General features: G+C 49.9%; 1 protein-coding gene across 1 annotated transcript; it reads right to left on the reverse strand.

The window, feature by feature from the left end:
- Positions 1-27,014, reverse strand: Siglec1 (sialic acid binding Ig like lectin 1). The gene is made up of 22 exons (XM_045157753.1): positions 26,911-27,014; positions 20,516-20,663; positions 19,812-20,171; positions 19,219-19,515; positions 16,372-16,638; positions 15,826-16,080; positions 12,682-12,981; positions 11,633-11,890; positions 10,112-10,447; positions 9,486-9,743; positions 8,970-9,272; positions 5,995-6,255; positions 5,587-5,898; positions 4,923-5,174; positions 4,371-4,640; positions 4,038-4,289; positions 3,445-3,747; positions 2,618-2,878; positions 1,637-1,939; positions 1,307-1,409; positions 857-929; positions 1-405 (listed from the first exon to the last, which is right to left on the reverse strand). The coding sequence occupies exons 2-22, from the start codon at positions 20,562-20,564 to the stop codon at positions 346-348; spliced, it is 5,133 nt and encodes a 1,710-aa protein (XP_045013688.1). The 5' UTR covers positions 20,565-20,663; positions 26,911-27,014; the 3' UTR covers positions 1-345.
- Between the last annotated feature and the right edge of the window lie 463 nt (positions 27,015-27,477).

Raw genomic sequence — 27,477 nt, forward strand, 5'->3', positions numbered from 1 at the left:
TCTAGACAAAAGTCCAGCGTAGGCTTTGAGGAGAAAGATGCAAAGGGCAGGGCCTCTTTTGGAAGAAAAATGGAGGGAGACATAAAGAAAAGACAGGCACAAAGAGAACTGGACAACATGACCATTTCAGTTCTCTTCAGGGTCCCCCAGAGGCAACATCCTCTTGAGCAGGCTTCGCTCCCAACCCTCACTACCCATTTTCCTTGGGAGCAAGAGGCTTGGGAGGCAGGTCATAGAAAGTGGTATGCCACCGTGCTTTTGCAGAGGTGGGCAGGACCCGGCTGTCTTCTTTACAACACTTGACAGTAGCAGCCACCTCTTCCTGAAGGCAGGTAAGGTCACAGGTCAACTCTGGGGTATAGCACAGGATGTGGTCCCATGTGTGGCTTCATCAGGAGCAAGGTGCTTCCCAGAAAGAAAAAACCTGGTAATAAAGGGCTCTGGGCCCAAGGGTAATCCCCCCCATACTGACCCCACTAGTGCCCACCCCCTAGGGAAAGGACATCTGCAGAAGGGAAACATGCCCAGGGACTTCCATTCCTGCCCAGGTGACAGGCAGGCACAGGCTGGGGGAAAAAGACCTCAAAAGAAAGGTGGAGGAATCACAAAATGTGTCTTAAGTCTGCTAAGACCAGAAAGTCTATCTGAGTCATCTTGTCAGCCACTCAGCCAACACGTAGCTGCTGTCAGCCTCAATCGGGTATGTTTCTTCCTATCTATCTCCAGAGGGGATGTGAGTGCTCTGTACTTCCCCAAGCTCCTCTGGTCCCATGCAACGTCCTATGAATGGGAACAGTCTCTAGATGCCAGCTGGGCACTGCTACATCTGCCATGCTTGGCAGTGTTGAATGGATACCTGTGTGGTGTCTTTCTGAGTAGACATCTCCACCAAATTCTCATTCTTGTTCAGCACATGAGAACGTCTCCCTCTGTATGGGCAAGAATGGGCTCAGAGAGGCCTCCCCGCTGGCACTGGCAGATGCCCCCATACTCCCTCTCCTTTCCCATGTGCTGGCCCAGGCTGCACACCGTACAGCACGGGGCAGCCCTGCACAGAATGAGGTGGCTTGTCTGTTTTCCTCTCCAGACCTTTCTTAAGCACAGAGTATAAACAAGCCAAGGAAAGCTACAGTAAGATAAGTAAATGTAGAGGCCATTCTGGAAGGGATTCCCAAAGTTGGAGGGGTATGATGTTTGGGGCTTGTGAACTCTGTAGGAGAGTCTGAACCCCCTTGCCAAGAAGGATGTGAGGGAATGTGATGGGAAGAATAAAGCAGCCTGGTTCCCCACCCAGCTGTAGACCCACCTCCAGCTGTAACAGGCCCCCAGGACCAGCAGGAGGCACAGGAAGCCCGCTAGAAATCCCAGGATCCAGAGCGACTGCTGGAACACTTGTAGACGATGCAGGGCTGGAACAGGCAACAGATGCTCAGGGATCTACTAGGACCCCAGGCCTGCAGTCACTCCCTCCCAAGGTGACCGGCCCATGATGAAACAACTTCATTTCCCCAAACAGTCATTTTAGACTAGCTGAACAAGTTGTATGGTGACAGAAGAGATTGGGGGAAAGTAACTTTAGGGTTTGAGAACTGGGGCTTTGTGCAGAGGGTCTGGAAAATGCAGCCCTTCCCCTCACCTCTAGTCCCAAAGTAAGTGGAGGCAGAGGCAGAGCCCAGAGCATTGGAGGCAGAGCACATATATTCCCCCTCGTAGCTGGGAAGAATCTCCTCCATGTCCATCCTCAAGACATTGGCAGAGACTGAGACATGGATGTAGGGCTCCAAGGGAGTGTCCTGGAGCTCACTAGAAGCCACCAGTTGGCTGCCGAGGTGGAGGGTTAGTCGGGCAGGAGGTTCACTGTCCACTTGGCAGATCAGGATGCCCTGGAGGCCACCCTCAGGCTCCACAAATACTGTCATGGTGGGTGTCTTGGGAGGGTCTGCGGGAGGAGAAATGTGGTGACTGCAAAAGTTGACTACAAATCTCCCCTCCACTATGACTTTGTTGCAATTCTATGAAGCAGTGGAACCTGTTTCCTCGTTCCTGAGTCAAAAGTGACATTGTGGGCTTTTAGATCTAGACTTTTTAAGAGATCTCAGAGCAGCTTCCACTCTGCTTCCTGGAAGACAGCCACATGGGAACAGATGTGCCATTCTAGGCACATATGGCCCAAATGCAGCCACTAGGTGAGACCATCTTAGACTGGCCAGCTTCAGTGGAGACAATAGACAGCTGCAGCCACGTGCAGTGAGACCAGCAGAACTGCCCAGCTGAGCCCAGCCCAGATTTCTAACACACAGAATTGTCAGTCTGAGTTAACTTTCTATCTGGCATTAGTTGACTGATGGAGTGTGGATCCACATGGAAAACAGAGTTGGAGGATCAAGGTTGACAAGAGTCTACCCTGTGCCAGGCTTGCAGCCTGTTTTATCTCTGTCTTCTTCCAGTGAGGGGGCTAACATATTTCATTCATGGAGAACACCAGCCAGTGCAAGTGCCAGAATTCTAACTGGCACTCCATACCCATGAAGCCCATGGCTCTGTGCAGAGGAGGAAGAGACTTGAGGTGGGCAGGTGAGATGAGGGAAACTGAGGCTGGGGTGGGGTTCACACTTACAGAGGACACGGAGCAGGACTGGGGCGGAGGTGGCAGTCCTGGGGGGGAGCTCAGCCCTGCAGTGGTACAGCCCAGCCTGGGCCTGAGCCACACGAATGAAGGCAAGCAAGGGCGCAGGCTCTGCGTGCAGTGGCCGGCCATTCCAGAACCACGTGAAGGTGGAGTTGCCCACAGACTTGGAACCACCAGGGAGGCAGCAGCTCAGGTTCAGGGCTGCACCCTCAGGTACATCCAAACCTGGTTCAGCCACTACCTGTGCACCTGCGTCCAAGGATGGGGAGGCAGTCAGGGGTCTCTCGTTCTGCCTCATACATTGTAGGAAGGTCTCAATCTGTCTTAGGGTCCAGTCTCCCCAAGCTATGGCTGTGTCTCCCCCTAGGCCACTCATGAGAAGAATGTGGATAGCATCCATGCACAGGGGCTCCCAGGACAGGGCTGCACCTCTCTTATCAGAGCAGGTCCTATGTGACTGTGAGCCCCCAGACTGGGTTTCCCAAAGGTAGGTTCCATCTTCCTCTCCACGCCAGGCATCCCCTGAGCACAGGCTCCAGAGGGATCAAGTGTGTTTCCCTCCATTGTCACCCTCCATCCCTCCTCTGAAACATCACCTTTCCTCCCCACTCCCAGTAGAAAAATCTCCAAGGACAAGGCTGTGTCATCCTCTCAAGCTGGGCCACCCCCTCCACTAGTTGCCATACCTCTTCCAGGAGATAGTTTCTCAAGGCAAGGCTGACTCAAGCCCCTTAAGACCAGATAGCCCCTCAGTCTCCAGCTCTACAGCACAGGAACCCAAACCCAAGCCCTCTCCTCACCCCCACTAGACTCACTGGTCTCCCTCCACAGCTGCTGGGAGGTGCTGACTGAGCCTAGCACATTGTGGGCTGTGCAGACATAGGTGTCACTGCCAGCAGTCAAATCTTGCATCTGTAGCTGAAGTGCATTTCTGGCCACCTGGACGTGGCCCATCTCTGTTGCTAAGCCATGAAGCCCATGGCTGGTGGCCAGCACCTTGCCATTGTGGGACAGGGACAGCTCAGCAGGCGGTTCACTGTCCACGGTGCACTGCAGCACAGCCGTGAGCCTGGCCCTCGAGTCCCAGAAGGAGGACAGGATGGCATCCCGAGGGGCATCTGGGGGTGGGGCAGGACACAGATGGGGCCTTCAGAGGCCCACTAGAGTGCCCATTTCCCACCTGCCTGATGTTGGTGAAGCTGAAGCTACTGGACAAATGATTACTTCCTATAAACAATGTCTTCTCAGGGGTCATGTGAGTGAAGTCCTCCAGGCAAGGCTCCTTCATCACCGTCTCTCTCCTCTCCCCCAGCCCCTGAACTGGGCTCACTCCAGTCCCGTACTCACCCTCCCCAGGGCCTATATGCACCCGCATCCCGGGAAGCCCTAGCAAGGAGCCCCTGCTCACAGAGGACTTGTAGGGCCACAGGTTGGGAGCTGCGAGTGCCCTGGCTGTCATGGACCTGGCAAGAGTAAGCTCCAGCGCGAGCCCGTGTGGCCACCTGGAACCGGAGCCTAGCGGTGGGTCCCTCCTGCAGCCATTGGCCGTTGTGGTACCAGGCATAGACGGTAGGTGGGAGAGCAGCAGGATCCTCACAGGTCACTGTGACAGGGGACCCCTCAGGCACAGTAGCAGAGGGAGCCAGAGTCACCCGTACACCTGCACCAAGGGAAGTCAGGGTCAGCCAGGCCCAGCCACACAAACAACTGATTCCCTCCTTGTGGCCTTCACCTCTCTTACCCTCCAGCCGAAGCTCCAGGGATGTGTTGGTCTGCCCAAGTGGGCTGCGGGCAGAGCAGCTATACAGTCCTTCATCCCTGGGCCTTGGGTCTCGCAGCTCCAGGCGCAGGATGTTGGGGACAGAGGCTGCAGCTGAAGAGACTAGGAGGCGGCCAGCATAGCTGAGGGCCAGCTGGGCAGGTGGGCGACTGTCCACAGTACACTGTATCAGGGCCAGCTGTCTGCCCTGGCTCTCCAGAAGATAGGTCAGCCGCAGGTTGCGGGGCGCATCTGCAGAGGCCCAGGAGGCATACACAGAGTTCAGAGCCAGCCTTGAGAAGGCCAGTGGCTTTGGAGTCAGGAAAGGACCTCATTGTCCAGCATTAGGATTTGCTCCCCTGCCCAGAAAGGACCTATCCCCGTTTTCTCCAACTCTGATACCCCTTGTTCAGGGTCCTGACACTAGCTAGATGTTAACTCTTGGGGCTTCACACTTGTGGGACTTTGTCATGTTCTGGTCCCTGTGACTGTCGGTCACTCCTTCCACCACTACTTACACCCAGTCAGACTTACACAGGACATCCAAGGTGACAGGTCTGGACAGGTGGGGTGATTGGCCAGGGAGTCCCACACCACAGCGGTAGGAGGTAGCATCTGTGACTGTGACATTAGGTAGGGAGACAGAACGGGCTCCAGGGAAATGCTGCCCACCCTGGTACCACATATAGCTGATTGGAACCAGGCGGGTAGTCCACACCAGGCAAGTCAGGTTCACCTGCTGCCCCTCTCGCACAGTGGTATTGGGTGACACCTGTACCCTCACGGCTGAAGAAAAAGAGAAGCCACCGGTGAGGATCTTGAGGAAACAGCAAGTCACTGTCTCCATGCAGACCAGCCACTTCTGCTGCTGAGGAACTATTAGGCTCTGAGAGTCTCAGGAGTCCTCTCATAACAGGGTTCAAGGGAATACCAAGAAGAGCTTTGCAGAGCACTGGACATCTATGACCACCTCTCAGACCCTAATGGAAGCAAGTGGGGGTGAACACAGCTTCCCTGTGCAGCTGCAGCATCTTTCTGAGACACCCTTTCTGATTAGTTTTATCCACTGAGCACCCAGGTAACTCAAGTCCAGAGATCACTACCCTTAGGATTGGAGCAGACTTCTAGAACCTTCTGCAGCCTCTCCTTTCTAGAGCCAAACACACACACAAGCATACATACACATACGCACACTGACCCTGGGCATCAAAGTCAGTTGCAGTTGAGGCTTCGCCCAGAGTGTTGGTGGCTTTGCAGGTGTAAGTGCCACCATCATCCAGCTCAGTGTCGTGGATCTCCAGACGCAGTTCATTGGGAGACAGAGTCACATGCATCCGTGGACTTCTGCTTGCCAGTTCCTCCACACCTCGTAGAGTAGAGGCCACAAGGCGGCCCTGGCGAAGCAGCTGCAGCTGGGCTGGAGGGTCACTATTCACACTGCACACGAGGAGGCCCAGTCGCCCAGGGCCTGTGTCTAGTAGGGCATTGAGAGTGATGTGGCGTGGGGTATCTGCCATAGATAAGGAGTGGTCAGTACTTGGCCAAGGGGGCCCTCATCCAAGGATCTGCTGTAGAACACCCCCCATATGAGTGGGAAGTCCCTTACAGGACACGTGTAGGCTGACAGGGGCAGCCAAGCTGGTGGCGGCTGTGCCTGGAGTTTGGGTTTGGCAATGGTAGGCACCAGCTTGCCTCAGACTTATGGCTGCAATCCGGAGTGTAGCTGAGGTTGCCTCCTGGAGGGGCCGGCCATCCTGATACCAACGATACGATGTTCCCTCAGAGACCCCCAAGGGCACTTGGCAGCTCAGGACCACGGCCTGGCCCTCCTGGAGCTCCGGTGATGGTGAGACCTGGACCCAGGCTCCTAAGAAGAGAAACTAAGGGTAAAAAAAGACTTGCATAGTCCCCCCCCCCCCAGTTTGGGAGGGTGTGTGTCCCCAGAGAAGCCACCACTTCCCCTCTAGACCACTACCCCTTCAGATCCACTTCTCTACCTGGTCAGCTATCACTTTATTTGCACATGCTTGGTCCTGAAAATTGCTTCTCCACACATGGAGTTGCTTTTTTTTTTTTTTTTTTTTGGTGTGAGATAAGGTCTCACTCTTAGCCGAAGTTGACCTGGAATTCACTATGTAGTGTCAGGCTGGCTTCGAACTCACAGTGATCCTCCTACCTCTGCCACCTGGGTGTGGGGATTAAAGGTGTGTGCTACCATGCCTGGCTTTTGTTTGTTTGTTCGAGACAGGGTTATACTCTGTAGTCCCAGACTGATCTAGAACTTATTACATAGCCCAGGCTTGCCTTGAACTATAGTGATCCTCCTGCTTCAGGCTTCTGAGTGCTGGGATTACAGACATGAGACACCATTCTGGGTTTGGAGTTTGGATTTTGCTCTTTCAATTATACTCACCTGTAGAGAGTGTTACTGAGAACGGGGCTTGTGTGCCCTGCAACCCTGCATAGCATAGCACCTGCATGTATGAACTCCTGAGAAATGATAGTTCCACCCATAAGCACGGCAACAGCGCAATAAGAGGGTGAGGTCGTACTGAGGCCATGGCCTGACCATGAACTGGACTCAGGGTTGCTGACTGAGGGTTTGTTGAAGGCGAGGTTGACAATAGCTGCATGAAGCATGGAGAGATGGCTTAGCAGTTAAGATGCTTGCCTGCAAAGCCTAAGGACGCAGGTTCCATTCCCCAGTACCCACATAAGCCAGATGCTTATGTGTCTGGAGTTTGTTTGCTGTGGCTAGAGGCCCTGGCATGCCTATATATATTTTCACCCTCTCTCTCTTTTTCTCTCAAAAAAATAATAAGTAAAAATAAATTTTAAAAGAAGGCTGCATGATGTTGAGTTCTTTCTAGCCCTCTCTGACCCAGCCTTGCTTGCACCTCAGCTCTTGGTCCAGGTACTGGAAGTGGGCATAAAGGAAGACAAGGTCAAGCACTCAGGAGTATAATGACAGGTATAGGCCAGGGCAGGTTATAGGCATAGGCCAAAACCAGGCTAGACCACAGTTAACAGGTTACATGCTAGTTATATGCCTATAAGCAAGTTCCTAAGACTCTGATGAAAAATAGATACAATAAATTATAAAAGAATCACAATAAATGGGCAAAAATTGCTTGATCTGATGGGAGAAGTATGTGTATTCTTTGGTCTTTGCATGGTGGATATTACCTTTATTTTTTTCTTAGGGAGTTTTTTTTTTTTTTTTTTTGAAGTAGGGTCTCATCTACCTGGGGCTGACCTGGAATTCACTCTATGGTCCCAAGGCTAGCCTTGAACTCACAGTGATCCTCCTATCTCTACCTCCTAAGTGCTGGGATCAGAGGTGTGCATCACCATGCCTGGCTTTTTTTTAAACACTATTTTTTTTTTTTTTTGAGGCAGGGTTTCACTGTAGCCCAGGCTGACCTAGAATTCACTATGTAGTCTCAGGGTAGCCTTGAACTCACGAAGGTCCTCCTACCTCTGCCTCCCAAGTGCTGGGATTAAAGGCATGCACCACCTGCCCGGCTTTTTAAAAACACTTTTTAACATATTTATTTATTTATTAGAGAAAGAGAGAGAGAGAGAGAGAGAGAGGGAGAGAGAGAGGGAGGGAGGGAGGGAGAGAATGGGCATGCTAGGGCCTCTAGCCACTTCAAATGAACTCTAGATACATGCACCACCTTGTGCATCTGGCTTACATGGGTACTGGGAAATCAAACCTGGGTCCTTTGGCTTTACTGGCAAATGCCTTAACTGCTAAGCTATCCCTCCAGCCCTTGTTTTGTTTTTTCTTTTAAGATGGGGTCACTGTTCTCCTGCCTCTTTCTCCTTAGTTGTTGGCTTACAGGTGTGTTGCCATGGCTAGCTTGCTCTGGAGAATAAATATATGCATGCACAAATAACATGAATATATTACATGTAATAATATGTGGATATATCTATATATACCCATACAAACACATACACAGTATACATATATTGAATTGTATAGGTTGGTACATAACTAAATTGTATTACAAAATAAGTATGTCAGAAAATTCTCTATCCAGCTGGGCATGGTGGTTCACCTGTGTAATCTCATCACTCAGGAGGCTAAGGCAGGAGGTAATCTTAATTTTGAGACCAGCATAGGCTACATAGTGAGTAGCAAGAGAGCCTGGGATACAGAATGAGAAACTCCGTTTCAAAAAAAAGACAACATAAAAGCAAACAAACAAAAAGAAGCAGGGATGGAGAGATGGGGTAGTGATAAAATATGCTCAGTGTGCAAGCGTGAGGGCCTGAGAGACTGCTCAGCTTTGAATCTGGATTGCAGACTTGTAGAAAGCAAGCTCCAGAATCAGTTAAGAGACTGGTGTAAGGAAAAACAGGAGTGTGAGTGACGGAGGGAGACAGACACCCAGTGTTTCCCTTTAGCAAGTTCACAGTGGGTGAAGGGGGAAAAGGGAAGCCTTCTGGTTGGCTGGCTGCCAACTACCCTCTACCTAAGGCTGTTACACACTTGACATCACACAGTGAAAAGTCTGGCCAGAGCAGCCCCAGGGATGAGGGTCCACTATCATCACATGGATCAGCACTCACCTCGGACCTGAAAGAAAAGAGAGGTGTTGGCTGATCCAAGCGCATTTGTGGCCTCACAGCGGTAGCTTCCAGAGTCCTCAAGACCCAGGTCTCGAATCTCCAGCTGCAGGGAGTTGGCTGTGATCTTGACCTGGAGCCTGCCATGGGATGGTTGCTGGGGTCCCATGCTGGTGACCAGGAGATGCTCCCCACGGAACAAGGACAGGTGAGCCAAAGGACGACTGTCCACAGTGCAGACAAACACAGCCTTATGGCCCTGGCCCACGTCCAGGAAGGCTGACAGCTTTGGAGGGTCTGGGGCATCTACATGAGCCAGGGTGGAGATGGGGTACTCAGACCACTCTAGCTCAGCTCAACTCATTTCAGTTGCCCACTACGTCCCCTCCCCCTGCACATGCTCCATAAGCCCACCTATCCGTGCCCAGACTAGATGTATTCCTCCCCAGACCTGAATCCCAATCCTGTGACCCTAGAGCCCTCCACCTCCAGGCTACACTGCCCTGGATTGGCACCCACACAGCACACTGAGGACCACAGGAGCAGAGAGCTGGGCTCCAGCCTCGGTGAGGAGGTGGCAGGCAAAAAGAGCCTCGTCGGTCCTGGCCACAGATTGCAACCTCACAGTTTCCAGGGGCCCCTGGGACCACAGCACTCCATTCCGGAACCAGGAGAAGTTGGCAGGGCTGCCAACAGCTTCCCGTCTCACTTTGCAAGTCAGGTTGGCCTCTGCGCCCTCGTGCAGCGTATCCGATGGTGTGATGACCAGGACAGTAGCTGGAGAGTACACAGTAGGGGCTTACTGGAGATCGACCTTGCCCTCAACACCTCTGGCTCACCCAGGGGCTAGGACTCTAGCCTCTAGTCTGGGGGGTGAGGCCCCTGAGGTTCCCTAGGGTGGAGAGGAAAGCAAAGGAGCTTTTGGGGCATCAAGCAGAGAGGGTCGTGGAAAGAGGGGAATGAAGATAACTCTCCATGGAAACAAGCCTCTAAACCCTAGGCCTGTCCTCCTCCCTTGTGTAAGGGGAGGTAGGCAGGGAGGCTCCCAGGTGCAGCCAGAGGTGATTTTACCTGGTTAGCCCACTCAGAGCAGAGGTGGTCTGAGCTCTGGCCCTACCTTCATCCACCCTTCCCTAAACTCTCACCCTTAGCATTGAAGGTGGCTGAGGAGGAGGCGTTGCCCAAAGCACTGCTGGCTTCACACAAGTACGTGCCCTCATCCTCCAGCACAGGCTTGTGAATCTCCACACGCAGCATGTTGGAGGCTTTGCTGACCTTTATGCGCTGAGAGCAGCCCCCATGGGTGCTACAGTCATCCCTTGATGACAGAGAACTGGCCACAACATGGCCCTTGTGGAGCAGCCTTAGCTGGGCAGGGGGATCACTGTGCACTTGGCACAAGAGAAGGCCATGCCATCCATCTCCCATTCCAGAGGCATCTGGGTTCAGCTGGGCAGTGAATGTGGGCCGGCGTGGGGGGTCTGCAGAGAGAAAAAGTGTTTGCACTGCCAGGGCTAAGGTCCACTCCAGGCTGGCTGGGCTCCCACAGTGCCCTGAGCAGACACGAATCACTATGGAGGTTGGCACTACACAAGGCCAACTAGATCACAGGAGGTGGGATTTGCCCACACTCCTCTGCACCTTGGTGCTGAATTGAGCATTCCCAGGACAGACATTTTCCAGCACAGACAAAGACGTTGTAATGGACTATCAGCTGCCTCAAATGTCCCATCTACCCATGGAGTATTGTAACTTCACAGCAGTCCCTAAAGGGGTTGCTGCCCACACCTTGTCTCTGACAATAAACCTTCCTCCAAAATCCATCCTGCTTGTCTGATTCATTAGCAAGTGTTTTCTCCTCCTCCTTCTTTCCCTCCCCTAGCCCTGCCCCCACCCATGGTACTGTGGATTAAACACAAGGTCTTTTACATGCTAGACAAGTGCTCAAAAATGGCCTCTTCCGGGCTGGAGTGTTGGCTCAGTGGTGAAAGGCACTTGCTTGCAAAGCCTGATGGCCTGAGTTCAATTCCCTAGTACCCACATAAACCCAGATGCACAGAGTGGTACATGTGTCTGGAGTCTGTTTGTAGAGGCCCTGGTGCCCCCATCTATTCTCTCTCTCTCTCTCTCTCTCTCTCTCTCTCTCTCAAATAAGTAAATAAATAGACAAATATTTTTTAAATGGTATCCTCCTAGTGATTTCTCAAAACAGATGGCCAAAAGAGAGCCAGCAGCCAAGGCCCTGACATTATCCCACTGACACCAGACAACCCCTGGCGTGGCTACCCTGATGGCAGTCCTTGGATGTTGCTTCTGAACACAGCCGTCAGGAGAGGCCTCCTGGGGGTCAGCATACCTTCATATTACTTGGCCCCTCTGGATGATTACAGCATCATCCCTAGTTGGCATGCTGTGTTGTTGCCTTAGTACCTCAAGGAATCAGGAGGGTTAGCCTACATATGGTGACCGCCTTGGCGGACACACTGGGGTATGGAGCCATAGTGCACTAGGGGCAAAGTCCATATTGGAGGGGGGATGTGGAGAGATAGAGGAGACCCTGGTGGAGAGGTCTATGGTGGCAGTCCTGTAACTACTCTCTGATTTGGGCAGGACAAAGTCAAGTGGACCTGAAGGAAGTTGGGTGGCTGGTGGTCAGGCTCACTCACAGAGCACGGTGAGGATGGCAGGCAGAGAAGGGCCACTGGTGCCGGCGCTGTTCTGGGCCCGACAGTAGTATGAGCCGGCGTTGGTACTGGAGGCTGCAGGGAGCTGTAGGCTGCTTTCAGGTCCTTCAAGAAGCAGTGCCCCATTCAGGTACCAGGAGAATTGTGTGTCAGGGGTCGGGCTCAGGCCACTCCTGCAGCTCAGGGTCACTGCCTGTCCTTCCACCACCTCAGCTGAAGGGCTGATGAGAAGGCGTGCCACTGGCAGGAGGGGAAAGAAGAGGCTTGGGGGGACTGGGAGGACTCTATGCCACCTGCTTCAGGAAGCCCTCCAGCTTTCTTCTTTCTCACATGGCTAGAGGTATTTTTAACCTGAGAGTCTGCTCAGAGCAGAGACAGTCTGAGATCTGGGTGGATAATTAGATTTGACTTTGAATCCCAGTTCAGATGTTCTACAGTCCAAGGATAGCAGAGCCCAGTCTTGTATCAAACCCTGGCTTGATTAATTAACTATGTGCACCAGGGCCATATAAGGAAGGGTAAGGTATGCACCAATCACTAGGAGACCCCCCCTGTATTGTTGCTATTGTTTGTTTTCAAGCAGAGTCTCCTGTAACTCACTCTGTAGCCCAGGCTGGCCTCAAGCTCACAGAGATCCTCCTACCTCAGCCTCTTGAGAGGTTAGGATTACAGGTGTAAGCCACAACATCTGGCTAGGAATGCCCTACTTTGCCTACCACATGCAAATCTTAGCACAGGGCCCACCTCCAAAAGTTTAATGAATAAAAGAATGAATTGAATGTCTATGAAGGACCCTCCCAAGTTCAGAGTCGGTGTATACAAGTATATAACGTGAACTACATTTCCCTTTTCATCTTGGCTTCCAGAAGCTCTGAGATTGGGGTGACTATGTAACTCGGGTCTTCCATGTGGCCGCCCCTAGAGTTTAGGCCCTCAGTTGAGTCCTCAGGACTCCCAGATGAAAGAGGCCAGGACAGGCCTCCTCCTTGAACTCCCTTCACTCACACCCCTATAGTCTGCACCCACATTACCATTGGCATGGAAATCCAGGGTAGAGGTTGCGTGTCCAAGGGAGTTGGTGGCTGAGCATGCATACTCCCCACTGTCAGCTGGCTGAAGGTCTTGGATGTCTAGGCGCAGGGAGTTGGGAGCAGAGAAAGCCCTGAAGCGGGGGCTGGAGTCATTCTTCCCTGAGCTGGAAGCCAGCAGCCGGCCTCCATGTGACAGCACCAGAGTGGCGAGGGGCTCACTGACCACAGAACAGTGGAAGATGCCCACGAGTCCAGCCTGTGTCTCCAGGAAGGCAGTCAGGTCTGGAGCAAGGGGTGGGTCTGCGTGGGGACCAGAGAGGTGGCCTGTCACTCTCAGGGCACTTCTTTGATTTTCCAGTATGTCCTATGCATCCTTCTGCTCAACAGCACTCTGGGGTGATGTGACCCAGAAACTCTTGAGCACCTACTTATATCACTTCAACCCCTGGGTGGACAAATTCTTCTGTTGGTCCACCCAGTCCTCCTGGCCATGCTGCAGGTGGGGATTAGGATTCCAAATTGGGTCTCAATCTATAGTCCAGGCTGATCACCTGAGTGTTGGGATTACAGGTCTGCACTACCATATTTGTCTAAGACCCCATTTTAAACATAAGAAAACTGGACCCAGGTATAGTGGCCTATGCCTTTAATCCCAGAAGTTGGAAGGCAGAAGTAGGAGGACTACTATGAGTGCAAGACCACCTTGGACTACAAAGTGAATTCCAGGTCAGCCTGGAAAAGTGAGACTCTACTTAAAACAAATAAACAAAAAGCAGTGGTTGGAGACCCTGGTATGCCCATTCTCTCTCTTTCTTTCTCTCTCAAGTAAGTAAATAAATAAAATATATTCTTTAAAAAGGGCTGGAGAAATGGCTTAGTGGTTAAGGCACTTGACTGCAAAGTCTAAGGACCCAGGTTCAGTTCCCCAGTACCCACATAAAGCCAAATGGCGCATGTATCTGGAGTTCATTTGCAGTGGCTAGAGACCCTGGAGTGCCCATTCTGCCTCCCTCCCTCTCTCTTTCTCTCTAAAAATAAATAACCTTAAAAAAAAATGAAAAGAAAACTGGACTGGGCCTGGTGGCACATGCCTTTAATCCCAACACTCAGGAGGCAGAGGTAGGAGTATCACTGTGAGTTCAAGGCCAGCCTGAGACTACATAGTGAATTTCAGGTTAGCCTGGGCTACAGTGAGACCCTCACCCTCAAAACACAAAACAAAGCAAAAACAGAACAAAAAGAAATCTGGAAGAGGCAGTGAACAGTCGCTTCACCAGGAGACCAAAGCTACATGGGAAAAAGTAACAGTGAATGCCTCCCTGCAGGCGCGCTGAGGTCAATACAGCATCACCCTGTGGCTTCCTGCCGAAGACTCTGGAAAATGCAAAATTGAGGGACAGAAGCTAAAGTACTAGCCTATAGTCCTCAAGTCTCAACATGGGGAAAGGCAAGGAAAGATGAAGAAATGTCCCAGAAAGACAGGCATGGTGGTACATGCCTGTAATCCCAGCACTTGAGAGACAGAGGTAGGCAGATTGTTGTAAATTCATGGCCAGCCTGGGCTACATAGGGAATTCCAGACCAGTCAGGGCTATCTAGAAACATCCTGTGTTAAAACAAACAAAAGATGATATTTTGGAGTTAATTGATAAAATTTGTATATGGCCTGCCAACCAGATAATAGCATCGCATTTCCTTGCTGTGACCCCTATGTGGGGTTAGGCATAGGGTGGTCCTAGGAAATGAGCACTGAGAACATGAAGGGTAAAGAGATATTATGCTTGAAATTCCAGAAACACAAATACAGATAGTTCTCAACTTGCAATCATTCCACTTAGGATTTTTCAACTTTACAATGGTATGAAAAAAATATAGTCATTACAAACTGTTCTTTGGGTTATTTTGTATGTGTGTGATGGGTGCATGTATGCATATGTATATTTGTTTATATGTGTGTGGATGCATGTGTGTGAATATATACATGCAGAGGTCAGAGGTTGAAGTCAAGTGTCTTCCTCAGTTACTCTCCACTTTTTTTCACTTTAGTTTTTGAGACAGGGTCTTGCACTGACCCTCGAGCTCACTGATTCAGGTAGACTAGCTGGCCAGCTGGCCTTCCCCCTGTCCCTATCTCCCCAGTGCTGGGATTATAAGTGCATGCAGCCACACTGGTTTTTAACTGGGTGCTAGGGATCAGAATTCAGGGCCTTATGCTTACATAAAAAGCCATTTATCCACTGAGCCATCTCCCTAGCCCCTGGAAATTACTTTGAATTTTGATCTTCATTCAGGCTAGTGAGTCTTGTGCTGCTGGGTCCTTGGGCAGTCAGCGACATGATCGTGGAAGAAATCATGGATAGTCTCATACGCTGTGTTGCCTAAAGATTTTGGATCCAGCTCTTCAATAAACTATCTGAGCTACTCAGCATTTTATTATAAACTAGGCACTGTGTTAGCTGGCTTAGCTCAAATGTAAGCTAATATAAGTTTTCTGTGCATGTATGCTTCAGGTTGGAGAGGTCATGCTATTATGTTCTATACTCTAGGTGTGTTGAATACGTTTTTGACTTTGATACCTTTAATTTATCGAAGGTTTGCCAGGATGTCACCCCACTGCAAGAAAAGGCACATCTGTAGGAAGGTGTACAGGTAGCATACATGTGCACATGTACAGAAAGTGCATATACACCTGTGTTTATATAGAGTAAGAGTATATACATGCACATATGTGTGAATAAATGCATTATACATATGTGTGCACATATCTGAATATGGAATAGGTATCCCTACATGTAAGGATGAAATAAAAATATAACAAGATTTTAAAGATATATGATAATTCTTTGTAATTATTACTTATAAATTTTAACTTATTTCCATAGAAAACACTTTGTTTTTTCCAAGGTAGGGCCTCTCTCTAGCCTAAGCTGACCTGGGATTCACTATGTAGTCTCAGAGAGGCCTCCAACTCAAAAGTAGGAGGAAATAAGCTCAAGAACGTTGTGTCCAGCTGGTGCAGAGGTGGGACCTTAGTTCAGTACCACCTGGCTGCAAAGTCAAGCCAGGTACCCCAACCTTCTTACAATGATGCCACCCTCTGACTCTGCTCTGGCCATATCCATTGTCCCCACACTAGTTACTTACGTCTCACCACCACGCTGACGGAGCCAGAGCGCCTGCTGCCATAGTCGTTCTGCACCTCGCAGAAGTAGAAACCAGTGTCAGCCCTGGTGGCCTTAGGCAGATGCAAGGTGGGGCTGTGGGCGCCCTCCAGAAGGGCGTGGTTCCTGTACCAGCTGTAGTAGAGGTCCATGGGCGCCACGTTGGGTATGCTGCAGGCCAGCGTCACTGTCTGGTTCTCCAGGATGGGGCCTTCTGGGCTTACCTTGACCTTAGCCACTGCAAGGGCAGCACAGGGCACACTGATTGCCTGTCCCAGTCCTCAGAGTCCAGGGTCACAGCCAATCTCTACAGATTCTATCACTCTCACCACCCCCATGTAACAGAGCTTCCTGGAGTCACCTCCATTTACCAAAGCCCTACCCAATATCTCCCTGAAGGGAGGTGCATACTGTTACCAGTCTTCAGGCTTCTTCCGTGCACCCCAGGGGCACAGGACTATGCCCTCTTTTGGCTCTTTCCTACCCTAGCTCCCCATAGCCCTCCAGCTAGATCCAGCCAGGGACTCACTAAAGACATGGAGATTGACTGGAGCTGAGACCATGGAGCCCACATTATTCTCTGCTTGGCAGGTATAGACCCCGGCATCATTCCAGGTTGCCTGGGAGAACTGCAGCACGTGGCCGCTGTCCTTGAGGCGCACCCCATCCTTCATCCACTGTATGGAACTGACGGCAGGGTAGCTGCTGTTCACTTGACAGGTGAGCGTGACTAGATCCCCTGGAAGAATGTTCTGCCCAGAAGGGCTAAGGAGGATCGCCACGCCCTTGGGGGCATCTGCAAAACATGATGGGTATGTCAGGAAAGGTGCATGGCCGGGCAAGGGGTGGCATGCTTCTTTCAAAACTCAGCTCTAAGGAAGGCTACCCAAAGAAAACCCCACACCCAGCATCCTCTGTCCGCCCTCACCCCAGTGCATTCCCACCTACTCCCCTCCCCACCAAGGCTGAGAATGTGGCGCTTGCCCCAGCATCTAGCTTATCCTGCCTTCTACGGTCTTCTGTGTCACAACACTGCCCACTGTCCTTTTTCTGCTCAGGGATGAGCTACATGGGTAGGGTTATGGCTACCACACTGTTTACGTTAGTGGTTTGTGGCAGCTGTTTTTAACGGCAGTGGGCCAGAGATAGCAGTAAAATAGCTCTTAGGAGAGTTAACCAGTTTGAGCCAGGCGTGGTGGCACACGCCTTTAATCCCAGCACTCGGGAGGCAGAGGTAGGAGGATTGCCATGAGTTCGAGGCCATCCTGAGACTCCATAGTGAATTCCAGGTCAGCCTGGGCTAGAATGAGACCCTACCTCGAAAAACAAAAACAAAAAAAAAACAAAAAAAAAAAAAAGAAAAGAAAAAAAGAAAGAAAGAAAAGAAAAGAGAGAGTTAACCAGTTTGTAAGCAAGGGACTAACAATACAAAGAAACTGCATTTCTTGAGCTAGGCATGATGGCTCACATCATGATCCCAGTACTTGAGAAGCTGAGGTCAGAGAATCCTTATGAATTTCAGGCCAGCCTAGGTACATAATGAGCTCAAGCCCTTGGGGCTACAAAGTAAAATTATGTTTCAAAAAAAAAAAGGAGGCTAGGTGTGGTGGCACATGCCTTTAATCCCAGCAAAGGCAGTAGGATTGCTGTGAATTTGAGAGCATCCTGGGACCACAGAGTGAGTTCCAGGTCCATCTGGGCTAGAAGGAAACCTTATCTCAAAAAAACAAAGAAAGAAAGAATATTTCTTTTTTTTTTTTTTTTTTTTTTTGGTTTTTCGAGGTAGGGTCTCACTCTAGCCCAGCTAACCTGGAATTCACTATGTAGTCTCAGGGTGGCCTCGAACTCACGGTGATCCTCCTACCTCTGCCTCCCGAGTGCTGGGATTAAAGGCGTGCATCACCACGCCCAGCTAGAAAGAATATTTCTTAAATATTGTTCCACAGTTTATTTCCATGTGGTTCTTGTACCAGCTATAGTGAAACTCAAAGTTTCAAGGGCCACACTCACAAAGGGTGTCAACTCCTTTCACTTTTTAAAAATATAGATATTTCTGTTTTTTAATTTTTATTTATTTATTAGAGATAATAGGTGTGCGAGGGCCTTTAGCCACTGCAAATGAACTCCAGACACGTGTGCCACCATGTGCATCTGGTTTATGTGGGACCTGGGTCCTTAGGCTTTGCAGGCAAGTGCCTTAACTGCTAAGCCATTTCTCCAGCCCTGTTTTTTTTTTTTTTTTTTTTTTTTAAATGAAAGAGAACTCCAGACATGTGCACCACCTTGTGTGCATGCATCACCTTGTGTGTCTGGCTTAAATGAATTCTGGGGAGTCAAACCTGGGTTCTTAGGCTTTGCAGGCAAGCCTCTTAACCACTAAGCCATCTCTCCAGCCCTATTGTTGTTGTTTTTTCTAAAGAAAATTTTTATTTATTTATTTGCAAGCATAGAGATAGAAGAGAGACAGAGAATGAGTGTGCCAGAGCCTCTAGCCACTGCAAATGAACTCCAGATGCATGGTTGTTTTGTATATCTGGCTTTGCATGGGTACTGGAGAATTGAACTCGGGTCTTTTAAGGGCTTTACTCTAGCCCAGGCTGACCTGGAATTCACTATGTAGTCTCAGGGTGGCCTCAAACTCATGGTAATCCTCCTACCTCTGCCTCCCGAGTGCTGGGATTAAAGGCGTGTGCTACCACGCCCAGCTCGTCATTAAGCTTTTTAGGAAAGGGTCTTAACTGCTGAGCCATCTCTCCAGCCCCTTCTTCCATTTTCAATCAATCTCTGAGATAGGAATGATTCACTGATAGCTATACTCTACAGATGAGAAACTGAAAGCTGCAGGAAGCAAGTGATTTGCCCAGAATTCACTCATCTAGTGGATGATGATTCCTGTGGGTAAGGATTGCTTTAGAATGTCTGCTTGGTTTACTGAGATGGGAACATGAGCAACCAATAGAAACCTGGGTTTACTCCTCCCTGACTCAGCTTGGTTCTATGATTCCTCCATCACCATGACGTGAGCAGGATCAGGCAGGAAAAGAGGTAATTTCATCTGCTCAGTGTCCCGAGCTGGGCTAGATGCCAGGACACTTGCTGCTGAGCCCCAAAGCTCCTGTTTCTGACCCTTTATGTCTATTCTTCTCTGCTCCAGCTTAGCCTCCAGGCCTCTTCAAAGCCAGCAGAGGTAAAGGGAGACATTAAACTTGGCTGTTAGAGTCTAGGAGTCTCTCTCTATCGGACCTGCTCTGGAGGTCTGAATGCACCCAGCTTGGCTTCAGGGACAATGGTCTATTTCTAGAGGCTTAAGAAGGAGCTGCTATATTTCAGGAAGCCATAGACGTGGTACATGGTATTGAGGGTGTGACTCACTTACACTGCACGTGGAGGTGAACCTCTTTCTTACTGCTATGGTTGGCCACAGAGACCTGGCAGCTCAGGATACGGCTGTGGTCCTGCCAGGACAGGACCATGTGGAGGGTCTCCATGCGGCTGACGCCAGTAGGCTCAAGCTTTTGAAGGCTTGAGGTGACAGAGCGAGTGGGGTCCTGGCCCTGCCACTGCAGGCTGACCTTCTCTTGCAGGCACTCATAGGGTGTGGAACAGTTGAACTTCACCTCCATGCCCTCACGCAGCTCCACTGGGACAGTGATGGTGGGAGCATTGGGCTCCTCTGATGACAAAGACAGGAATTCTCAGGACTTATCTTTGCTTCGCCTGAGACCTCTAGCCCTGGAAACCCCAGCTGAAGGATGTGTCCTGGTCACAGGGCCTCAGGGATAGGAGAGCTTCTGGGAGAACACCTCTCTATCCCACCTGAGTGAATGCCAAGGAAACCAGGATTGGGCCTAGTCTAAGACCAGAGGTGAGGCTGGGGGCCCACATAAGGTTCAGCTTAAAGGACAGGGCTGTGAGCTAGGGGATCAGGAGCATCCTTGCAAGGCAGTGACCGGGCTACAGCCTCCTTACCTGCCACTGTGACCAAGGTGCCTTTGAGATCTGACCAGCGGTTGCCTTCACTGATCTCAAAGCGGAAATTGTAGGAGCCAGAGTCCTCAGGCTCAAGGTCCTTCAGCAGCAGGTCACACACCTTGCGCTCAACAGAGCCTAGCAGCTGGGCACGACCCTGAAAGCGCTTTTCCACCAGTGTGGGGTTCCCTGAGTGGCTTACCACCTGCCGCCTGCCTGAGTAGTCGTAGTACCAGATGGCTGTGATACCACTGGTCACCTCCACACTTTCAGGGAAGCTGAAGATGCAGGGGATGTACACGCAAGACCCCTTCACACCCTGAAGGTCATTGGGAGTGGAGACCCCCCATGAGGTCTGGCCTGAGGTTGAAAGAGAGGAAAACAGAGAGGATTATACAGGTCTGGGGATACTGCAGAATCCTGTCACCTTTCCCAAAAGGTGCCCAGATGAACCCAAACCCTGTTCTGTCCCCACAATGCACCCCGGACACAATGATGGGGGTTGTCCCCTGCCTGGAGCTCCTCGTTGGCTTTGCAGAATGGTCCCAAAAGGGACATTGGCCTCCTACTCAGCTCCTTGTCACTGCTTCCTGGCTCTCTCCCTTGACCTCACCAGCCACACTGGACCTAGCCAGAGTACAGTATGCTGGGCTGGGCTGTCAGAGGCCAGACCCTGTGAGAGGCGGGAGATCTGCACAGCTTACCTGGTGGGAAGGCCGAGGCGAGGAGGAGCAGGCAGAGTAGGAAGCACATATTCAGTTCTTAGGTGGGTCTGGTGCTCAATAGGGTGGGATGACAGGCTGGCTGAGCACAGAGGGATAGGGACACCTCAGGCCTCGTCAGCCCCAAAGCCTGCAAAGAGTTCAGCTTTTGGTCTCTACCTGCTATGATGGCCAACCAGCATGCCAACAGGGCTCCTAAAGACTGCCTGGGCAACCACCAGCAAGGAACCAAGAGCCCATGTGGCTGGCTCAGCTGAGCCCTATAATAATGTCCTCACTTGATGACATGCCCCAGAAAGCCTCTTGTACACTTTGGCTCCACCCCAAGTTCTGTTTTCTCCACCCCTGACGGACATAACCTCAGGGCAAACAAACAACTTTATCTCATCCTCTCTCGTTCCCTTAACCCCTCCCCAACACCCAAACCAACAGAGTCTGGAACCCACAGAGACCCAGTGACCATAATGGTTTTACTCGAGATTTGTCTTCAACCTCCAGCCTTACCAGCTATGGTCCATAAGTGGATTTGACTCAACTAACCTGAGTGCCAACCTTTTTAATTTTATTTTACTTTTATTTATTTAAGGGAGAGAGAGAAGGCATACCAGTGCCTCAAGCCATGCAAATGAACCTCAGACACATTTACCATCATGTGTATCTGGCTTATGTTGGGTACTGGGGAATCAAACCAGGGTCCTTAGGCTTCACAGGCAAGAACCTAAACTGCTAAGCCATCTCTCCAGCACAACTTTTTTTTTTTTTTAATCAGAATTTCACTCTGTAGACCAGAATGGTCTGGAACTACTATGTAGCTCAGGCTGGCCTCAAACTCACAGAAACCCTCATGCTTCAGCCTCCTGACAAAATGTTCACTCTTAAGCATCACTCCTCTGCTCAGAACCTTCAGTGGCTCATTGTCCATGATATTAAGACTCCCGTTTCAGGCCCCTGTGCCATCCTCTTTCTCTCCTCTTCACAGATTCATCCTGGGACCATTCCTGTCTTTTCACAAGGACCCTAGATTCCTAGCATTGTCCCTGTCACAAATGATCTTTGCCTACTGAAATCTTACTCGGCCTTCCAGGTGCTGCACAAATGGTACTTTGAGCTGGAGCTTCTCCTCTGGAGTCCCTGTGGCCACACCACACCACTGTCACTTAGCCTTCTCCTTGGCAACCTGTGGGCACCCATTTCCAAGGACCAATGCCTGATGCCTGAGGACACATAGGCCATAGCAGTGCAGGGCCCTCAGGCACTTGAGGATCCCCCCCAGTGCATTAGAAAGGGGTCTGTATCATTTCTGGGGGTTCAGAGGAGAGCTGGGAAGGTGGCAGGGAAAGTCCTAGTGTATACAGTGGCACAAGGGCCTTGCACAGCACACACCCCACAGATGACCAAAATACCTACTGTATACCACATACCAAGAAGGCAGCTCTTGTAGCAGAGTGATTACAGTGGGGAGAGACTCCATGGAGCATTACCGATAAGAGTTCAAAAATCACTTAGAAGAAAGCATAGGTGTGTCTGGGGGTGGGGTGGGGAGATGGCTTAGCGGTTAAGCTGCTTGCCTGAGAAACCTAAGGACCCAGATTCGATCCCCCAGATCCCACAAAAGCCAGATGCACATGGTAGTGTGTCTGGAGTTCATTTGCAGTAGTAGAGGCCCTAGCATGCCCATTTATAACACACCCCCCCCTCTAATTAAAAAAAGAAAGCATGGGTGAAAATCTTCAAGACTTTCTGTCAGGCAATAATTTCCTGAGTATGATAGCAAAAGCATAGGCAATAAAAGAAAAATGGAAATGGGGCACAGTGGTGTGCCTTGCAATCCTAGCACTCAGGGAAGCTGTGGCAGGAGGACCACAAGTCTGAGGACTATGCAACATAGTGAGACCTTGTCTCAAACAAGAAAGAAAGCCAGCCGGGTGTGGTGGCACACACCCTTAATCCCAGCACTCGGGAGGCAGAGGTAGGAGGATTGCCGTGAATTCAAGACCACCCTGAGATGCCATAGTGAATTCCAGGTCAGCCTGGGCTAGAGTGAAACCCTACCTTGGAAAAAAATAAAAATAAAAAAAGGAATGATGGCTGGGGATATGGCTTAGTGGTAAGGCACTTGCTTGCCAGCCTGGGTTCAATTTCCACTACACACATAAAGCCAGTAACACGAAGTAGTGCATGCCTCTGCAGCTGCAAGAGACACTGGTGCAACCATGATCTCTCTCTCTCTCTCTCGCTCTCTCTCTCTCAGATAAATGAATAGGAAAAAAAAAAACAAAGAAAAGAAAAAGGAAAAATAGGTAAAATAGACTTCATCAAAATGAAAATTTTACATGCATCAAAGAATATTGTGGAAATAAGAAAAGACAGCCCATAGAGTGAGAGAAAAAAACATTTATCAGGAATAATACCCAAAATATCTAAAGAATTCTGACTCCCCCATCTCCACAAAAACCTAACTTGAAAAATGGGTGAAGTACTTTAATAGAAAAGATGCTCACCATCAGCCATTAGGAGAGTGCAAGCAAGAGCTTCACACTCCACCTGCTATGATGGCTACTATTGGGGCAAAAACAGAAATTGAAAATGTTAGTGAGGCTGTGTAGAGCTTAGATCCCTGTGTACTGCTAGTGGAAATGTAAAATGGTATAGCTGCTGTGGGAAACAGCTGGTGTGTGTGGGGGGTGGTCCTCAAATAGTCACCATGACCCAGAAGTCCATTTCTCGTCATACAATCTGAAGTATTGGAATCAGGAACTCCGACACTGTAGACTACTGTTCATAGCAGCACTGTTCCCAAGAGCCAAAAGATGGAAAGAGCTGATGTCTATCAACAGAGGAATGGATGGATAAAATGTAGTCTGTGATTCAGCGCGTATCAGTCATCCATAGGAAGGGTGACATTCTGACATGACACATGGAGCACAGGTGAACCTTGGAAACATTATGTTGAGTAAAATCAACCAGACACAAAAAGAGCAAGTGCTGTATCAGTCCACTTACACTAAATATCTAGAATACATAAATTTCTAAAGACAGAAAGTAGATGGAGATTATCCAGGCCTGTGGGAGGAGAGAATGGGAAGTTACTAGCTAACAGATATGGAGGCTTTGTTGTAGATGGTGAGAAGGTTCTTGAAATAGTAGTTCATAACATTGTGAATGTAGTTATTGCCACAGAATTGTACACTTAAGACCAAATAGTAATTGTATAACATGTCAATTTTACCACACACACATATTGCCTACATTGCAATCTTCTCTGCTGCCTGCTGACTCAGCAGCATGCCTAGGGAAGCAGGAAGTAGGGACAGAAAATTCATGATCTCTCCCAGCCCCCAGCCCCCAGCCCATCTACCACAGGCCTGTGCTATCAGGGAGCCTACCTGGGGAGGGGCTCAGAAGAGCCCAGCCTAGATAGGAGCTTGAGTTGACCTCAGGATGCCAAAACAGCCCTTAGCCTTATGGAGAAGCAGAGAGAATGTCCTGGCAGAAAGCACAGCAAGAGGCCTACTTAGGGCAGTAAGATTCTGCTCTAGAGGGGCCTTAGGCTCCTTGCTGGATTGCACAAGCCCACAGCCCCCACATCATGTCCTTGGCTCTTGCAGACTGGCTCAGGCTAGGTGCCTTGTTGGTGGTGAGGGAACAGAGTAACAGTTCCACACTGTTGCCCTTGACAGTTTGAGGATATTTCAAGTACTTAGCTCAGGCAAACCCTGGGCTCATGGCTTTGACACAGAAAAGAATTTTAGGGCGAGCCAGTAGAAAGCAGAGTCGAAGATTTTATTATTATAAAATCATATATTAAGAAGGGTGCTTAAAACCTGGCATGGTGGTACATGCCTATAATCCCAGCAGATTAAAGGCAGAGGTAGGAGGATTGCTGTGAGTTCAAGGTCACCTTGAGACTACATAGTTAATTCCAGTTTAGCCTGGACCAGAGTGACACCCTACCTCAAAAACACAAAACAAAACAAAACAAAAAAGAAAGAAAAATGAAAAAAAGAAAGGTGCTTAAAAAGAAAATGAAAGGCATATATGAAAGCATCTGTAATATTTTATATTACATTGTTATGCAAAAGATGGTAAGAGGAAGGGATCAATCAAAAAACATTATGTGAGGCTGGAGAGATGGCTTAGCAGTTAAGGCATTTGTCTGTAAAGCCTAAGGACCCAGGTTTGACTCCCCAGAACCCATGTAAGCCAGGTGCACAAGGTGGCGCATGCGCACAAGGTGGCACATGTGTCGAGTTAGTTGCAGTGGCTAGAGTCCCTTGTGCACCAATTCTCTCTCATAAAACAATTTTTAAAAATTATGTGCATGTCTGAAAATTGTCAATGAGAAAGTTAAAAAAAAAAAGTAGAATTGAGGGCTGGAGAAATGGCTCAGCAGTTAAGGCATTGTTTGCAAAGTCTAATGACCTGGGCTCGATTCCCCAGTACTCACATAAGCCAAATGTGTAAAGTTGCACATGCATCTGGAGTTCCTTTGCAATGGCTAGAGGGCCCTGGCATGCCCATTTTCTCTCACTTTTTCTCTCTATCTCTCTTCTTGCATACAAATAAATAAAATATTTTTTTAAGTACAATTGAAAAAACTGTCATGGACTGAGAAGGGGTTATCTCAGACCCAACCATGTTTACAGCCCAAGGGTTGAAGACATTGTGCCCTTGAGAACAGCTAGAAGGTAAATTATTTCCCAGGTTGTCTGCACTTCTCCCACCCCACCTCAATAAATCTTAAGAGTTGAGCAGACTATATCCTATGGTTGAAAAGAAAAAGAAAAAGGAGAGGTGGCCCTAGGCTCCGGTTGGGTCTGGTCAGCCTTGTGGCTGCCCAGCACCACCACCCTATGGTAAAGGAGTGAGTCTGGCTATGAGGGAAAGGAAGCAATGGCTGTCCTGGGAGACAGGGAGCTCAGTGGTCCTGAAAGAGCCCCTCCTTTGGACAACGATTCTTTTAGACAGCATTGTCTTCAAACAGAAGTTCCTGATGTTCATTTTGTGTCTGAAGACAGGGCTTAAATCCTCACCCTTAGAATGAACTTGTGCTGTCAGGGATGGTGGGGTGGTCTCAAATGCAGTGATAGCTTTTGTTGGCTGCTACATTTAAGACCAAATATCCCAGGACATCAGGGGAAGTCAGGCTGGGGCCCAAAGTTCCTGACCTCCGATCTCAGTGGAGGAGGAAGGAGGAAGAGGGAAGCAGAGAGAGTCACTGTGGACAGTGTAGGATTCAGTTTCTGTTTCCCATATACCAGGGCTTCCCGAAACTTCCCTACTGTCAGGCAAAGGAAAGACACCAGGTAATATGGCCATCTGGAGAGCTTAGGCCCAAAGATAGAAGTCAGGACCCAGTTAGCAAGAATAGATTATCTTCAAAATAAGGGAGAGCCTCAAACACAGGTCCAATATCAATTCTGCAAGCCATAGAATCACTAAGTAATGGCTTTCTTCCTTTCTAAAGCATGTAGTCTTGGCTGGCCTCAAACTCCGTGTAGGGCATGTGGCAACATCCCCAGTTTACATAGTGCTTGGGTCAGAGCCCAGAGCTTCATGTATGTTGGACAAGCATACTACCAACTTTTTTTTGAAGCACTAGAGATCAAAATCACATACTAAGTAGGCCAAAGTTCAACAATTGTAATATATCCTTAATTATCCCCTCTCTTGGCTGAGACAAGATCTAACTTAGTTGCCCAGGCAAGCCTTGAACTTACTCTGTAGCTTAGGCTGGCCTTGCACCATGATCCTCTTGACTCAGCTTACAAGTAGCTGGAATTAACACCTGAGCCACCAGACCTAGGTGCTGCCCACTGGCTTTGATTAGAGCAATAGAAAGTCCACAGTTCATTCTACAACCTGGCTACAGGTACTTCTGGCTGAAGTACCTGCAAAAGGTGTTGTAGTAATGAATAGACCTGTGTGGAGCTGGGTTAGAGCAAGGCAAAACTTAGGGGTGGTCCTGCTGGGATGGTAGGTTTGGATTTGGGCTGGGTGCAGTGATGATTAAGATAAGGCGAGGGCTGAGTAGGTATGAGGGGGATAGGGTTGGGGTGGGATTGGGATGAAGGATCAGCTGGGATTGGGTGAGGAACGTACTTAGTAAATGGTTGGAGCTACCAAGCAAATGAGGTTGGCTTGGGATGGAGACAGCTGCAGAGGGTGGGTGATAGGATGACAGCAGAGATGAGGGCTGGAAGCCGGGGAAGACCGAGGGTGGTGGAATAGCTTGAGTTTGTGCTTGGAGCTTGCATGGGTTTGGGGGTTCCATGAATCACACTCACATGATGCCCCAGCAAGTCCCAGGCCCATCCCACTCCCCAACTGCCCTCCTCAGCTTGCCCCCCCCCCTCCCGGCCCACAGACGGGAGTACCTGCTCCACCGAGGAAGTGGCCGCAGGGCTGGCTGACCTGCCTGGCCAGAGAACAGGAACTCTTGTTGCAGCTGGCTCCCCAGTTCTGCTCCCCAAGAGAGCAGGGTCCAGTCTCAGGGGCTGTTTCCTCTTTCCAAAGCCGCAGCACAGGGCTTGTTCAGGAGGCAGCTGCAGGCCTTGTGCAATCCCAAGACAGGAAGGACCTAGGCAGGGGAAAGCCCTACTGGGCCAAAAACTTGGGGACTTGACTCTCAGAAGTGAGGCCTGGGCCACATTGAAGCCTTTTCCCATGCAAAAAGAAACATGGGATGGGGGTCCCCATTCATTATCCAGGCCTACACTCCTGTCTCTGGCACACCCTGGCCTTTGGAGATAGTCATTGAGAGCCCAGAAAGTGTCTTGCACTGTCCCTCCTTCATGACTGGGAAGAAGGCATGCCCAAACCCAGGATTGGGGGACATCATAGGTACCAAAACTATGTATTACATTCTCCAAGCCTTCTGAGGGCCACCTTGAACCTCCGTTTGACTGGATCTCTAAGAACCTCCCAAGAAGCTGACCCTAGTT

This window comes from Jaculus jaculus, chromosome 8 (assembly GCF_020740685.1).
Source record: "Jaculus jaculus isolate mJacJac1 chromosome 8, mJacJac1.mat.Y.cur, whole genome shotgun sequence".
In the NCBI taxonomy this organism is placed as follows: domain Eukaryota; kingdom Metazoa; phylum Chordata; class Mammalia; order Rodentia; family Dipodidae; genus Jaculus; species Jaculus jaculus.